The sequence below is a fragment of the Protopterus annectens genome, chromosome 8.part0 (genome assembly GCF_019279795.1).
Source record: "Protopterus annectens isolate FY-2018-M chromosome 8.part0, PAN1.0, whole genome shotgun sequence".
Classification (NCBI taxonomy): Eukaryota; Metazoa; Chordata; order Ceratodontiformes; family Protopteridae; genus Protopterus; species Protopterus annectens.
This window is the reverse complement of record NC_056741.1, coordinates 987,670,910-987,688,744: the sequence shown is the minus strand read 5'-3', so window position 1 is coordinate 987,688,744 and position 17,835 is coordinate 987,670,910. Positions and strand designations below refer to the sequence as shown.

Sequence of the window (17,835 nt, the reverse complement as noted above, 5' to 3'; positions counted from 1 at the left end):
ATTTACATGTGTATCCACCAATAGACACAGATGCTATATATGTGAGATATGTTGTATCACAACAGTCGAGTAGCATGTGTATTGTGTGTGCCAAATTTTGCTGGTATATTTTGCTGATATCATTTCATTTCCTTTTTCAGGACCATGGCTCACCAGCGCAATCCAGCATACTCTGCAGCTGAGGATGAGGAAATACACCAGAGCCTGTTGCGGGATTATGCAATACTCTTTTCCCACACCAGCCAGAATCAGCAGGAGAGGGCTGCACTGTGGCAAGACCTGGTCCATCCGGTAAATGACATAGGCATGCATAATAGGACATATGAGCAGGTACGACATCACTGCAGTGATTTAATCAGAAATGTCCGTCAGCATGCATCAGATATCCACAAGCAACAGGTTGCCACAGGTGGTGGGGTGGCTACACATCCCCCACTCACCAGACTGGAGGGACTACTCATAAGTGTTGTGGCTCCAGCCCACCAACAACAACAATAACAGCAGCAGACCTGCATTATGATGGAGGCTGGAGCCACACAGCACCAAGACTACGAGCGTGCAGGTAATATGCCATATGTATAGTTGACTGTTGTATACACTTGTAGTTAATGCATGTGTGAGGTGTGTCCTTGGTTTGTAGCTGTCATCATACTATTTAATGTGCAAGTGTGATATTCTCAATATCAGCAGCTGACCTGTGAAAGGCAACTGTTGTACTACTGACCTGTATCATACTCAGTAACAATGGCACAGTTGTGCCCACTGACATTAATTTCCTCACTTCTGCAGGTCCCTCCGGTGTAACAGCAATACAGCCTATCCATGCTGGTGAGTGTGTATTAACAATACCTTTAATAGTCTTGATAGTAATAGCCATATTAGGCTCACTTAGTAGTGCTGTGTGTATGCATGCAGGTGTGTCTGTGTCCGTGTGTTGATATCTCACATACTGAGTAGTGTGCAAGTGTGCAACTGTGTGCAAGTGAGCAACTGTGTGCATGTGTGCACATGTGCATGTGTGCATGTGTGCATGTGTGCACCTGTGCATGTATGCATGTGTGCACATGTGCACCTGTGCATGTGTGCATGTGTGCATGTGTGCACGTGTGCACCTATGCATGTGTGCATGTGTGCATGTGTGCATCATTGGTAACATTGTGTAGACATTGTAAACTGTGTTTCCTGTTTCCCTCCAACAGGTTCTGGTGCTGCTCTGATGTCATGCAGCAGGGAACCTGAATCAGGTGCCATGAGTACTAATAATGATGACATCTGTGTAATGGCACACGAAGGTGTGCCATGGTCCATCATTGGTTATCCAATTGACAGTACACAGCTGTCAACCCCATCAATGCGCACAGTCATCCTGCCAATACATCCTTTGTCACCAATGTCCCTAGGTGATGGCCAGGATACAGTGGGCATTGACCAGGGTAATGTGGTATCTGTGGCACATGCTTCCTCACACAGCAGCCATGGGCATGGCCCTGAGATGGTACCACACAGACAGATGTCCAGGGTTTCTTGTGGGAGCATCCGTGGGCGTATTGCCCCTGTCAGACGTGCCCACAGAGGTCTTACAACCTCAGCTGTGTTTTGGGCTGTCATGCAGGCACAGTCACGTATGGAATGGTACACCAGACAGGGTCTGAGGGAGCTGACAGCATGTCGCACAGCCATGACTGACAGTATGCGTGACATTGCGGCTGCCTTCCGTAATTTCACCGATGTCATAAACAGACGTTGTGGGGACATATTAGATCAGTTCCACAACTACATGTCCATGAGCCAGGGCAATGGTGGACAGTTGAGGCAACGACTTGGGCGTATGCCAGCAACAGCAGCAGCTGGCAGTCGTCGCGGATGACAACAGGGCCACGCCTGCCCCCATAGTGCCAGCAGCAGCCCTAGCAATGCTGGGTCTGTGCTGTCATCAGACCACCCCAGGAGACCACGTGCACGTGGCTCTGGACAGGCCCAACCGGGATCTGTGTCCAGTCAATGAACACCTGCTTCTGATGACAGTACCCAGTCTGGATTGGTACTGGATACGGTCCATAGCACCCCTGCAAGGCACAGGTACCATGTCCGTGGCTAGAGACACTGATCTGTATGACCTGGCAGGTACAGTCTGTGGCTGTCCACAAACACCGGTATATGGCAGCCATGAGGTGGAACTGCATGCATCCATACACACATGCGAATTGACAACACCTAGGGCTACCGCATACACGCACACACTGCATCACCATTGCCCCACCTTGTACTGCTGTCCCTCACCAACACACATACACATACATGTCAATTGGTGGTATCAGTGGCAGAGTCAGGCATACCAAGTTCACACCCTGTGCATATGATGAAACTGTGCCACCTCCTGCAATCTGTAACATCAGTGCAGGTACAGGTTAACATGTTGCTGATGCACAGGTTGACTACATAGACGTGTAGTAATAGTATCATGTTGTTAACAGTACTGTGTGCTGATATAATTGTGGGTATATCCCAGCATGCCTGATGCAGTAAGGGTATGATTGTCTTGTGCTGTTTTCTACACCCATGGTAAGTAACATAGTGTATCATCTGCACATGTTTGCATACTGGTGGTAAGGATGTCAACAGAAGGCCACATACATAGGTAGCACAGGGGATAAGGTAATGAAAGTATTGATATGCAATGATGGACATGTAAACTGCAAGTGGCATGTTGCCCACACTGGACTCTGCAATGCGGATGTTTGAGGATGTTGATATGTGTGCAGTACTACACGACTGGTACAGGACACACAGGAGCACCCTAGCACTGCAAGCTCACATCTCATACCATGCTAGACAGCCCCAACACATAAAACGAACTTTCACAGGAGGGAGAGTCCCCATAAATGTCAGGGATACTGTGGTGGCAGGCCAGGTAGCATACATCCTACTAAGTATGGAACCACTGAGTGAAGGCTCAGTGTCTGTTATTTGACATGTGTATTACTGCAGGTATGAGCACCTGGATTTCCATCCGGTTATTGTACATCCTGACGGTACATGGTCTGTACACTTGTGTGCATTGAGACTGAACCCTGGCCATCTGACCTGTGTATTTCCATGTACATGTGTATAGTGCCTGCATATTTGTACTGTTACCTACTGGAAGTGGTACAGCTTGTTTGTTGTACAATGGACTACATGCAGCCCTGCTTACTGTAGCTTTGTTTGCATGCATGTTTGCTTGCAGTTACCCTGGAACACTGATCCCACCTGCAATGCAGATTTACAGAGCTTCTGTAGACTCCTAGTGACATCTGCATAGCTTACTATATGTATGTCCATGTCTCACTTGACAGAATGTCACTGTTTGTCCTGTTTGCATGTACATTGCCTGTGACACATTGCATATGACTTACCTGGCATTTGACCACGTGAGCAGTCATATATGCCAGTGCTAACTAATCACAGGCACTACACCCTCATATACTCACCTTCTGTACCTTGTTCCCCATTGGCCCTATGTGCTGTTAATCACCATGGCAATCACAATACTATGGTAGCATGTGCAAAGGTCACTTGTCAGTCACCTCTATGGTACAGTTGTGGAATATGTGAGTCATGTGGCAATGTCACAGCTACCACATGTACACAGTCAACCCTCTCCCCTACACATGGACGTACAACACATGTATGAGATGCAACCACATAGCCTAACTGGGGACTAAGCACTCTGAACCCAGTACTGGCATAACCTGTCAGGTGGCATGAAATACTACAGTGACTACAATACCAGTCTGATGTAGACCTACACTGACAGCAATCCAAACACATGAACACACTGGGGCATTTGTGGAGCCTCAGAATAGCATCCTGCCTGAGCAGCAGACACCTCTGCAGCTGGCACACAGGCATACTTTAAGCCGTAACACAGCACATGCAACACATAGCACACAAATCCTGTGTGCCAAACAGTCACAGCCTGTACGGCTAGACAGCACACCTGCTGCAGTTGTGTTAGGTACCTTTATTGTCCGGTACAGTGAGGTCCTGCTCACCAAGCTGGACAAGGTGAAGGTCACAGTGATATACCCATGGGGCACTATGGTCCACCACATAACACAAGCATACAGGTCAGTCAGAGGCATGGACACAAATGACTCAGTCATTGTCCATGCCACTATGGCTGACCTGTGATGTACCTCCCTGGACTACATGATAGGGAACATAGAAGGGCTCTCTGAGAATGTGGCACAGGCTGGTATGACCCTGACCTTGGTTGGCATCATACCCTCACCAAGAATGCTGAAGTATTACTGAATGCTGATGAATTACTGTAGCTACAACACCCTAGCTGAAAGGTTTCTAGCATGTAGTCACTGCATTGCTATGGAACAACTTGTTACCACTCCCACAACAGGTGATAACATGCAGCACCTGTTCATCAACAACATGTAGACTATATGCCCCAGACCAGATGTGTATCCCTGGCTGCTAGGATGATACCATATACAACTCACACTGTATATACACATACCACATGCAGCACCCGCACAGAAAACCACAGTCATAATGTTATCCAGTGCAAATACCATGTATTCACATGTGGCAGGCGTCAGACATGGGAACTATTGAAGGTCACAGGTATATATGTGTATTTAGCACACACATACATCATCTGTGTGCATTGCCATTACTGGTTTAATCAATGTCATGCATTATTGTGAACAACAACCCACACACATGGGCATTCTGTGTGACAAAAACATACGTGGCATTTGTGGAATTCAAAGCCACAACTAACTGTGCTAGGACAGTACTGAGAGACGCAGTAGCAGAGCATGCTATTTGCATTACTGGGAGATTTGCCCTCTTCTGCTGTACTTGTAGGGTGCTGACATCATCTCTGCATAGAGATTGGAATATGCAGCAGCTGGTGTGTTGTACCAGTTGCCAAAAGGGTCAGTTCTTTCACACATGTAATTGCACACACCCTACACATGTTCTTCCACCCCCCCCACATACATACACTTGCCATTTGCAGGATTCAAACCCCTATCTAACTATGTTATGACACTCAAGATGGATGCATTAGCGGAGCACGCTATTTGCATTACTGGGAGGTTTCCCTTCTCCTGCTGTACCTATAGGGTGCTGACATCATCAGTGCATATGTGACTGCATACAGCTGGGGTGTCTACAGCCAGGCAGCATATGACATATATTTGAGACCCTTTATCCTCTTGGTGAGGTACCTTTGAGGTCTTTCTAACTGCTGCAGGTGTCGGGTAAGGTACATCCCAAATGAGGCATTGTACTAGATTATGGGTCTGATAAGAGAACAGTATAAGGGCACAATGACCTCTGTTGACGTAGATGTGAATCCTTTCATGATATGGTGTCCAATATAGACAGTCTTCCTAGCCATGTTGACAATGTGAGTGTCACATGACAGGTTACTGAACACTTGTGTCCCTAGGTCCCTGATTACTCCTTCCATACATAATGGATTACCACCTATGTGGTAATTTGTGAGTACCTTGTTTGGTATTTGGTGAGACATTCATACTGTCCAGTGTCTTCAGGAAGGCTGAGTGGGGTTCCTGTGTGTGACAGTGTGGTCTGTAGCATGCTACAGACTGTACAGCAGTTTTGCCTATGGTTAGTTGCACATGGGTGGTCTCCGATGCTTCGTGCATTGTCAGTTACCTGGACTAGTGGGTGTCTGTGCTGAATATGGATACTCCCCCTCTTTTTATGTTTTGGTCCAGGTTTTGGGGCCATAACGCATGATATGAGGTATAACCTGGTAGTGCTGGTGTGCTGTCAGGAGCCTTGCTGCAGGTTTCTGTCACTGCACGGACATCAATGTTCTCCATACTGGGGAGGGCCTCGGGAGCATGCATGTTGAGGTTTACACATCTGGCATTGGGCAGCATTACCCTTCTGTTTCTTTCCACTTATGTTTTCTAGGGAGGTGGGTTAGTCTTTTCAGCCTTGCCTACAAAAGGCTCTATGGAGGTGGCAAGAGCCTTATCCAATATCCAGACGCCCAGGGGTAACAGGTGCAAGCCATCCCTGGCACAGCAGTGTGGCTTGTCAGGCATGACATCCCAAGCAGACAGACATTGGATCCCCTTGGATTGACACCAGTAATTGTGCCACTTGTTAAAGCTGATCATTCTGTGTTTGTACTGTGGCATCATTCTTGGTGAGGGTAGGATGCTTCACACGGTCAGTGTCATACCGGCCTGGACTACATAATCGGAGAGCTCATCTATGTCTCTTTTCATGTAGTCCAGGGAGGTACATCTCAGGTCATTCACGCCAGCATGGACAATGACTGCATCATATTTCTACTTGCTTTGGGGTGACTTGCGTACTTGTGTTATGTGGCGTATTGTAGCAGCCTACAGGCAGCTTACTGTACCCTTTCCCTTGTTCAGTCTGGTGAGCGGGACAGCAGTGTGTCTGACTATGGAGTCACCTGTTACAACTGTATCAGGCATGTTGTTTCTCCTTCTGGCCTGTGACTGTTTGGCACACCAGCTTTGTGTACTATGTGTTGCATGCGCTATGTTTGGAGGTAGCTGTTGCTTGGGTGTCTGCTTTGGAGGCCTCTGTTGATGTGGTGTGTTTGTAATTAGAGCCTCCGGGAATGTTTTTCTGTGTTTATGTCTTTGGTTTGCAGTTGTGATAGGTCTATGTGAAACTGGGTTTGTGGTGAGTGTGGTTACCTTCTCCTCCTGACTAGTTTTGACAGTACTGAGTTGAGAGAGCTCAGCCTCCGGTTTGGATACATGGTTGCATCTCTCACATATATTTGTATTTCTTGGGGGGAGGTGAGGGTTGTCTGTGTACATGGGGCAGGTGTAACATTGCCTCAAGATTCACAGTTTCAAATTGTTGTAGCTGGCCTTAGTGGATTGTATGAGTGGACATATTTTATTGCCATACTACTGATCAGAGATTACTTCCCTTTTTATGTTTGCTCTATCATGTAGTAGCTTCCTCATTCTCTTGCATGGTTTGGTAATGGCTGGAGTCCACCATGCCAGATGCTTGTGTGTATGGCATTGTGTCTTGGTTTTATTTGGGATTGCATAATCCATGCATTCCTGGCAGTGTTCATGGAATGCCTGTATAACAGGTTCTGAGGTGTGGCCCATATTTTGCACCTGCACAGGGCCTTTAATGGATTCCACATCAGTTTGGAGGAGTGCAACTTTTGCTTTACACATGTTTTTCACTGTGGTTTTCTGGCCAGGGACTGTGGTCAGGATGTGTATATCCAGTGTGATTACTCTATGGCCTGGTCTTACCAGTGAGGGATACACTTCTCATCTTGCCATCCAGTACCCATGTTGCTGATTATCACATCCAGTATGCTTACCCCTCTTGTGGGAGTGGTACGTTGTTCCTGGGCATTTTGGTTTATGGATTCTAGGAACTTTTGTCCTAGAGTGTTGGAGCTAGAATAATGCTCCCAGTCTATGTTTGGGTATTTTCAGTCACCCAATATAATGTGGTTTGGGGGGCTTGATATATTCATGTATTCCAACATAGGCCAAGTGCAGTTCCTGGTGTTAGAATGGTAGTCTGTAGCAGGTTATAAACTGGGAGGCAGTTTTAGCCACTGTTACTTGACCAGGGCTAGTCCATGCTGCTTCTTGTTGTGGTACCAACATGGGGGTGTGGTTATCCTTGACAATTATTGCTAGTCACCATATTTTGTAGCTTGTTCCATGTTTTGAGGCTGTACAGCACAGTATGAGGTGTAACCTGGTAGTGTTAGGGTGCTGTTGTGAGCCTTGACCCAGTTTTCTGTTACAGGACAGATATCAACATTCTCCATACTGGGGGGGTTTAGACTGCATGCATCTTGCTGTTTAGACGTCTGGCATTGGGTAGCATTACATCTAGGTTCTTATCCCTTGTGGTACCTATGGAGGTGGGTTTGTGTTTTGAGCCTTACCTATTCAAGGCACACTGTGGGTAACAACAGCCTTTGCCAGTATCCATAAGGTGAGGACTGATAGGTGCATGCCACCCCTAGCAGATGGAGCATCATGTCATGCTCAGCATGTCATCCCAGGCTGGCACACATTGGATCCCCTTTGACTAACAGCAGTACTTCAGCCAATTATTGCAATTGATCATCTCATCGTCATATTGTGGCATCATGCTTGGTGAGGGTAGGATGTTAGTCAGGGTCATCAAGTTTGCATATACTACATGGTGTTACATTGCTTAACACATGGCATTCATGCCTCAGGTGGTGCTGCAGGGCTGCCTCTGTCGGATGCACATACTACACTCCCTGTACATGTTTGAGAGCAAGTTATGTCATTTTAGGCATCCCTGTTATTATATGAGTGAGTCAGAGAGGGGTATCATTCCCAGGGTTCCTACTGAGCCAGTGTATGTGCTATGCGTTGCCTCTTTGCCAAGGCCAGGGCATACTGGGCATGCCTCCTTCTGCCTACTGGGGCAGGCTCAGGTTGTTCCTCCTCCGAGTCATGCTCTGCCTGTGATGGCCTTGGCAATGGTGGGGGGCTGTTTGGCCCGGCCCTATGCTGGTCCTGCTGCAGCTGTTTTCGCAAGATCATATTATGTAGCATAGCACATAACAATGACAGTTTGGGTACATGTAGTTGGTGAGTACTGCAAGGCTCCACCAGATGTGTCCAGACACCGGAACCGTGACTTGAGCAGCCCAAACACACGCTCTATTACATTACGTGTTTGTGCATGTGCCTCATTATGGTGTTCCTGTTCAGGTGTGTGTGTGTTTCTGATGGGTGTCATCAGCCATGGCTCCAGTGCATAACCTGCATCCCCCACTAGGTGTCCATGTGGGATGTCCCCATTTGCAAATGTCTGGTACAGCTGCGTCAAATGCCAGATATGGGAATCATGGTAGCTCCCAGGGCAGCCAGCACACACATTCATTATTATGCCCTGGCATCACACATGACCTGGTAGTTGATGGAGGGGAAGCCCTTGTGGTTTATGTAGGCCCTACCTTGCTCACCGGCTGGTGCTTTGATGCATATGTGCATGCAGTCTATTGCTCCCACTACCTCAGGGTATTCCGCTATTTGCTGGAAGAGATGCATATTGCTGGCCAATACCTCACGGGCATTGGGGAAATATACATGATCACCGACATGTGCTGACATGGCCTCCAGGAACTGGTGCAGTACCCTGGAGGCTGATGCCTGTGATATCCCCATCATATCACCAGTTGGTCTCTGGAAGGTACCTGTTGCTGGTATTCTTAGGCCAACACATACCTTGGTTTCCACTGGGATGGGTTCCCCTCTGTTGGTTCTGTGTGTGAGGCGTGGCCTGCACAGCTCGACAATTTGCTGCAGGAGGTCTCTGTCCACTCTATAGCGCTCCACTATCTCCAGCTCATGTAACCCATGGTAGGTGACCCTGGGCCTGTACACTCTTCTCCGTCTCCTCACTGTGGGTTGTCTGGCACCATTTGCGTTGTCACCACCCTCAGCAAGTCGCCTATGTCTCCTTATGACAGCTACAGCAGCCCCTGAGTTCAGCTTTTTCAGTTTTCACTTCTAATAACTTACTCCTGTCTTGCAGTATCTCTTGAGAGAAACATCCTGCACAGCTGTTTGCAGAGTTTTAAGTACTTGGCTGGGCTACTATTCTGCCTGTGTAATTGCCTGCTTTTAATTGTTTTCACCTGCTAGCTCCAGCAGTATTCCCGGCTAGCTTCCTACTAATTCTGTTGCTTCCTGTTTCCTTTCTGTTTCCTCAGGGGGAAGCAACGCGCATACCAGCAGAAACACGCTCACAGTGGCTTACATGAGCGCACACATGCTTACACGGTTTAGAATCTTCTTATTCGGGTTAAAACGCACGCACACTAGCACAAACAGTCTTACAAGTCTGTCAACAGGCTCCCACATGCTCAGTCTGCCTTACACTCATGCACACTGCCCTACTCGTGCCTCATGGCGCGCACATGTGTGCATGCACGCCCAGCAAGAAACTTTGGTGTAAGCAACAGTGTACACCTTCCATTTCTTGACTTTCCCATGCTTATCTTGTGGCACTCCTCTTTCCATGATATGTGTCTGACATCTGTCATGTAACACTGACCTCCAATGAACTGCATTTCTTTCTGCCATTCCCCCCTGTGATGTCACCTATCTCCTACTCTGTTCCTCCCCCTTATGTAACTCTTACACTACTCAGAATGTGCTCATTTGCTATGTGACAGTGGGATTCAGTATCCTAACACTCATTTACATCAGATTGCCTACTAATGCTTAGTTACATGTCTTAGACTCAGCTTCCCCCCTTAGCAACCACTAAACGGTGGCCATGTTGTTTTTGGTCTGCTGGTCCCTGCATTGTAAATCCATGTATTGCATAAAACCCACATTTGTAGGTTTATAACCTTCATTTTTATGTTTTATATAGTGCAGCCCATTTGCACGGGGCTGCGCTGTGTTTAAACATCGGCGATCACCGAAAAAAAAAAATATTTATTTCTCATATTTGCATTGGGGTACCTTGCCAATTGCCACATATTTGGTCATTGGCATGCTGCCTGACACATATGCACCCTTTATTTGGAGCTGACATGGCTCCATTGTGTTATTTGCAGAAATGTACTCAGTTGTCAACTGAGTACATTTCTGCAGCTAAAACGGCTCTTACATGGGCTGGTTTGGGCTTCATGGATCGCTAATCTACCTCATTTGCATGACTTTCGGCTGCAAGTGAGGTGATTAGCATATCCATGCCCAGTCCGTGTAAGAGACGTTTTAGCTGGTCTCTTACACGGAATTTCGGGCGGTTCCTGGATCGCGAGGGCTGCATGGAGTCTTACACTACTCTTAGACTCCATGCAAGCCTTCGTGAATCCTGCCCTATATATTCCCCATTCTGAATGAGATATTGTCCTCTTCGAAACTGATTACATGTATAGATCTGCAGTCATAGAAATGCATATCTACCAACCTTAAAAGACCCAAATATAATGAAAGTTTTAAAACATGACAAGAATAAGTGTAATGAGACTTCCCTGCTTAGTTTGGCAGAAGCATATTGGTGTCAAGCAAGTAGATAAAAACCAGACAGCAACTGAATGTGCCAAAAAGAAAAGGAAGAATATAAGTTCAAGGATCAGATGAGAAGGCAAAAATGTGGAAAATGAATAAATATAGTTGCAAGTACAGAAAATCTTGGAACAACCTTATGCTGATCAGGATTGAAAGCAGAAGTTATTAAGAAGAGGTGAATTTAAACCAAAAGACGAAAGGTTAATATTAGCGGCCCAAGACAGTGGACTACATACCCATTGGGTTTACAAAGCCCCTTGAACTTATGGGAGAAACAGACAAATGTAGGTTTTGTAAAACAGAATTGAAAACAGTCACACATCTTGTTGCTGGTTGTGATATACTAATGGCAGAAGGATTGTATACTGAAAGGCATAATAATGTGGCAAGACTGTTGCATTGAGGACTGTGCGAACATTATAATATTGAATTAGCTGAAAAACAGTGGAAACATGAGCCACAAAGCATTATAGAAAACGATGAAGTTTATATTACATGGGATCACCCATTACCAACAGTTCAAAAAACAGATGTGAGAAAACTGGATATAGTAGTCCATGAAAAAAAGACAAAAGTAGCATTGTTCATTGAAATTGCTATACCCAGTGACTACAGTGCCTTACATACAGAGACACAAAGTCATAAAATACTAGAATTTACAGGCAGAAATGAGAGCAATGTGGAAGAAAGATACCCAGAGTGTTCCAATAGTAGCAGTAATGACAGGTCTTAGAAAAAAAACAATTTACAACTGTACTTAATTTTGTTACCGATACATGTAACTCAATATGAATTGTAGAAGGAGTCATTACTGGGCACATTGTGGGTGCTGCAAAGAGCACTTCTGGCTAACATCAAAGATTGAACAATAGTAATTTCATGAACTTTAATTATACTTTGACTTAGGAATAGGACCCATTCTGGACATGGTATTAGAAACCCAAAAGATCTGGAGAAATTAAAAAGTGAGAGAGCACATTCCATTATCAAAGCATAACTAGAACTCCAAATTCTCTGATTAATTAATATTTCACATGTTGATGCATTTGTACTAGAACTTGTAAGCCCAATCTACAAAGTAAAGAAACATGACTAGATAAGTACATATTTAATGGTGCCATTATAATCTGTCTAGCAAAAGCTTATACAGACAAGTCATATTTATGATCTTCAATTAACTGATGTTCCTCATGTTTGGGTGTACTGATCAGATATCAAGTTGTATAATCGTGTTACCCACACAGACATAGATTTCCTATACCACTTCCATGTAGCAGATATACAGACATGTATACAGACAATCATTTTTCTAAACTGTTGCTGATTAAATTTTATTATTTGATTACTGCTGTGATGTCAATTGAGGAATCTTTCCTTTTAGTACACCTACTTATCTTTAGTGATGAATCATCAGTATGACTTTATTCGCACACATTTCTTTTAAAATGACATGTATCATCTACTGAGGCTCTACTGCTTCATTGGAGCCTTATTAAACAATCTATTAAGCATCTTGCTAGAGCATTTCAAAGGGTTACACCAGGCAATGTGGTTTTAAAAAAGGGTAAAGGTCCGTTTCAATAATTCGGTAGCTATGGCCCTGACAACATCCTAAATTATCCAAATTCATTTAGTGGGCTGGGCACTGAGCGTGAATGTCTGATGCTGTGATCACCTTTCTTAGGGAGACAGCACAGGTGGTGTCCATCTGCAACAGTTCCAACTGGGATAAAGCTCAGGTTTGGAGTTCTTATACTGGGAATCTGGGGAGCATGATCCCACCAAGGAATGGAATAATGGATATGCAGTACAGTGCACATACACTTGGTATAATATATCAGGTTATATATTACGCTTCCGGAGAAATGGTTAGTGCATTTAGGGATACAGTGGTAGGTTGTTATGAACATACAAAAAAAAATCACAACTACTGTTGGATGTCAACTATGATTCCCCATTTCTCTTAGCCATCTTCTGATAGCTTAGGGCATCCACACTTAGAAGGAATGAATGGGCCAATAACAGATAGGGACATGATCATTGCACAGGAAATGGATACAATAATTACCCTTAACACAGTACATAAATGAAAAAGTAAACCTCACCACATACTGACCAAACTAATTGACTTACTCTGTGACCACATCACATTCTACAGCATGCCATTTTTCTTCCTCTTATTAGGTTTATCAAGCATCCACTGAGAATGGAAGGTCTGTCTTGGGTAGTTGAGTGATCACCCACAAGCACTTGTTAATTTCCTCATATTGCAGATTTCTGTTCAGCCGCTGAGTGGATTATAATAATGAAGATTGATGGGACTAGAGGCCTGGTTTGCATGAGATTCCGGCTCATTAGTATATGTTGCGCTAGTGCCTATCTTTCACACACACACACACACACACACACACACACACACACACACACACACACACACACACACACACACACACACACACACGCACACACTTGCATACACACACACACACACACACACACACACACACACACACACACACACACACACACACACACACACACACACACACACACACACAAATGTACAAATAAAACTTGCTTGAGTTATGGTTTGCTATTTCATCTTTGCAAATAGGAACCCCTGAGATGTAATGTCTGTGTTACAGAATTCCCATCTACACTTTTCTTTGAACTGTAAACACATTACAGGACTAAAAGCTGTTTTAAAGAGAAGACCTGTGAAACAGAATCCAGTCATGAAACCAGTAAAAGCTCCCACAGTATAGCAGATGATACGTTTTATGTGCTCAGATTTCTCTCTTCAGATTGCTGAACATTGTAGATGTCAAAGGAAGGAATTTCTGCAGAAAAGTAATCCTTTCCACATAAATTAAAGTTCACATATTTTGTCCTCTTGGCAAATGCCCCAGTAAACAAATGTAAAATAAAATAAATAAAATATTGTCTAAATAAAATATTGACTACGATTCAGAGTACAATTGCATTTGCACAAAGTGAATCAAATTTAGCATTTATTCTGACAGATAAGACTCTAAAAAAGTAAAAAAAAAAAAAGAAAGCCTAATAAACAGCTAAAACATCAGTTTAAGATACATTAAGCTGGGCATTAGCTTTAATGCTTCAGAAACAAACATTTGTTCTTTAATTCTGACTCCCTTCTGCTTTAATTTTTGTAAGTATTTACATAGCAAGGAGCTGCATGTAATACAGATATGTATATCAGTGCATCAAAATATATTAGGCCAGAGTCCTTATCTCATTATTTTTATTCATAATACTGTAATGCCAATTGCTGCTTAAACCGACAGTGCTGTTTACAATGTTCAAATGTATAATTTGACTATGATGCTTTGATATATAACTATAGATATAGATACAGATATATACATGCAGATATTATGTCATGAAAGGTAGAAAACTCATATGAGAGAATCACAATCACAAAACACTGACTGGCTCATAAGAATGAACCACAAAACACTCAATACTTCTCTCCCACTAAATCAAGCCCTGTATTAGGAAACTCCAGCTACAAAACTGAGATCAGGTGTCATCCTGGTAGTGATACTATTGGTGAAAGAGTTTTTAGTAATGTAATGTGGAAGGTTAGGGGCAGTGGAGGGATTAGGGTTAGGGTTAGAGTTGTAGTTAGGTTTAGGGCATGGGGGCTTCACAAGCTTACATGCAATATATGAAACTGAATTCAGCCATATGCAATTCACTTAAATTAGCATTCACTCATTTATGCATTCTCTGTTTATTTACACCCAGTAAATGCTTTGAATTTAATATGATTCTATTTTTTGAGATACAGCCACACACACACACACACACACACACACACACACACACACACACACACACACACACACACATGTGTGTGTGTGTGTGTGTGTGGGTCTACTTTGTAATTTTGAAATACTGAAATCCCGAATTTCAGTATTTCGAAATTACAAAGCCAAAAGCCCAAGCACAACTCACAATTCTGAAAATACAGAACCGCGAAATTCAAAATGCCGAAACTATGCTACACATACAGTACACACGTAAACAAACACAAAACTTCCCCGCACAATCAAATAAATGCATCTACACTATAAATAAGCAGGGGGGCAAGCCCTCCACACCCCCCTACTTATATATTCTAACTCAGAAATTGCACAAACAGAAACACAAATGAAACTCACACACACACACACATTTCTTACAGTCTCTCACACACACTCATCAGAGTCACAACACGCACACTCACTAAAGCCACTAACCAACACATTTACACACACAAACTTATCTAAACTCAGCCCATACATCTACACCAGTGGAAGCGGAAATTCATCATCTCCGTGCTTTCGGGATTTTGAATTTCGTACTTCTGTTGGTTTCGGAAGTTTGCATTTTCGGCTTTGTAATTTCAAAATAGTGAAATTCGGGATTTCAGTATTTCAAAATTACAAAGTGGACCCATAAATATATATATATATATATATATATATATATATATATATATATATATATATATATATATATATATATATATATATATATATATATAGTTGCAGTGCATTTTATTGAACTTTTTTTGCTCAAGTCACAGAATATCAAGCGAAAAGCAACAAATTGCAAGACATTGATCTCAACAGGGAAAGGAAAATGGTCTTGCTTCCCCTGCTAGAACCATGACTTGAGCGATATTTTGTGATTCATTGTTTTTGTTTGATATTTTATTTCTCAAACAAAATAAAATTTAATATTTCTGAATATAAATATGTGTGTGTGTGTGTGTGTGTATGTGGGGGTTGGAGAGGTAAAATTGTAGAATAATATGACTGCAAAATATATTTTTCTTACTGTTATCCAGACAGTAGCAAATAGTAATGCTGCAAAGCAAAAATACATTTATCAAGGATTAAATGAGAACAATACTTTTATACTTGTCAGTTTGACAAAGAATGCAAGAAGAGCAAAAATGTAAAACATAAACATATTTTGCAATTATTTCTTTGGCATTACTTTACCTTGCAAAACTGTTGATATCAGAACTACATGTGTAGAGAAATCCATGCTTTTTTCTTCAGAACTAGATGATTGATTAATAAAAATACTATTAGCATCACAATTACTTATTACACCTTAACTGTTGTAATTTTTATTAAAACAAATGCTAAAGCCTGAACTCAAAATAGGAGCCATTGAGCTATTTTCAAAGATTATTAGATTAGCAATTTACATTTGATTTAAAATATTTTTCTACTTCTGCATTAAAAATGTGTCCCACATTATAATTCAGGCTTACCTTTAGTAGTAATTTGCAGCCTTTCTTTTCCTTAAGATTATCTGCATTTATTTGATTTTTTCTGGAATATTTTTCATTGAGTTTAGCTCTAGGAAGTAGTGAATGACCCTGAGGAAAGGAAAACTGCTGCTGTTTTTCGTACAGTTGTGCTCTTTTAAATAAAATAAACAAAGGAAGTAACCATGCCTGCACAGGAAACAGCTAAAAATAATAGCAGTGAAATGTTTCAAAATGGTCTTTAGTCCTTGTATTCTAAGGCCTATTAAATTGACTTTGGGTAGTTTAAAAAAAAAAATTCTACACTCCCAGAAAAAGGAAATGGACATCTGTAGATGCAAATGTTCACTTTGTCAGAAGATGTCCTGCTAAATGTCTTTTTTTTTTTTTTGGGCAGAAACTCCTACCTTTTATAACTACAAACAATTTTTGACCACAAAAACATTAAACAGATGTCAAGTTTCTGGTATCTCACTTCTAAGCAGCTTAAAAAACAGGAAGTATGCAATCAGATTTTAAAATTATTTAATTACTTCAAAACTTCCATATCTGGATTTTGCTTTTTATAATAATTCATCGCATTTGAAATGACTTGAAATTTGAAATTACTGTAACCGAGTTAGATGCTTCTATTATAAAATCTATGCACAAAGTTGCTCAGGCTATGAATCCCTGCTCCAATGAGCTGAAATGCTGACAGATACATATAAAGTAACAGGACAGCTTGAAACAGGTGTATTCTTACAGGAGATAGGACCCTCTGCACATTGTATGAGTGACAACCCCTCCACCCAACCCCTCAACTTGTGTATATAAATATATATATATATATATATATATATATATATATATATATATATATATATATATAAATATATACATATGGGTCCACTTTGGAATTCTGAAATACTGAAATCCTGAATTTCAGTATTTCGAACTTACAATGTCGAATAGTCACATAACCAAAACTGTCAGAAGCTCGAAATTCAAAATACCGAAGTACCGATATTTCAAATTTCTACTTCTGGTGGTATGGAATGTGGATGTTTAGGTTTTATTTTGGTAAGTTTGTGTGTGTTATTATGTTGGTTAGGAATTTAGTGTATGAAAGTGTGTTGTGACTGTTATGTGTGTGTTTGAGGGACTGTAAGATGTGTGTGTGTGTGAGTTTTCGTTTATGTTACTGTTTGTGCAATCTCAGAGTTAGAATATATAAGTAGGGGGGTATGAAGGGTGCAGGTGGGTTTTCCCCCCACTTATATGTAGTTTAGATTAGTTTGTTTGATTGTGGGGGGGAGTTTTGTGCATGCTTATGTGTGTGTGTGCTGTATATGTAGCGTGAATACGGGATTTTGAATTTCGTGGTTGTGTGTTTTCGAGTTTGTGAGCTTTGGTTGGGTTTTTGGCTTTGTGGTTTCGGAATACTGAAATTTGGGATTTCAGTATTTCAAAATTACAAAGTGGACCCGTATA

The 17,835-nt window shown here is 42.4% G+C and overlaps 1 protein-coding gene across 1 annotated transcript in view; it reads right to left on the bottom strand.

The window, feature by feature from the left end:
• The window catches only part of LOC122809190 (myelin-associated glycoprotein-like), a gene marked incomplete in the record, with an annotated part of 1,534,034 nt that extends 1,517,527 nt beyond the window's left edge, over window positions 1-16,507 (bottom strand). The window contains 2 exon segments of the mRNA XM_044080498.1: window positions 16,088-16,149; window positions 16,366-16,507. Of these exon segments, the coding sequence (XP_043936433.1) occupies window positions 16,088-16,133 (46 nt within the window).
• Between the last annotated feature and the right edge of the window lie 1,328 nt (window positions 16,508-17,835).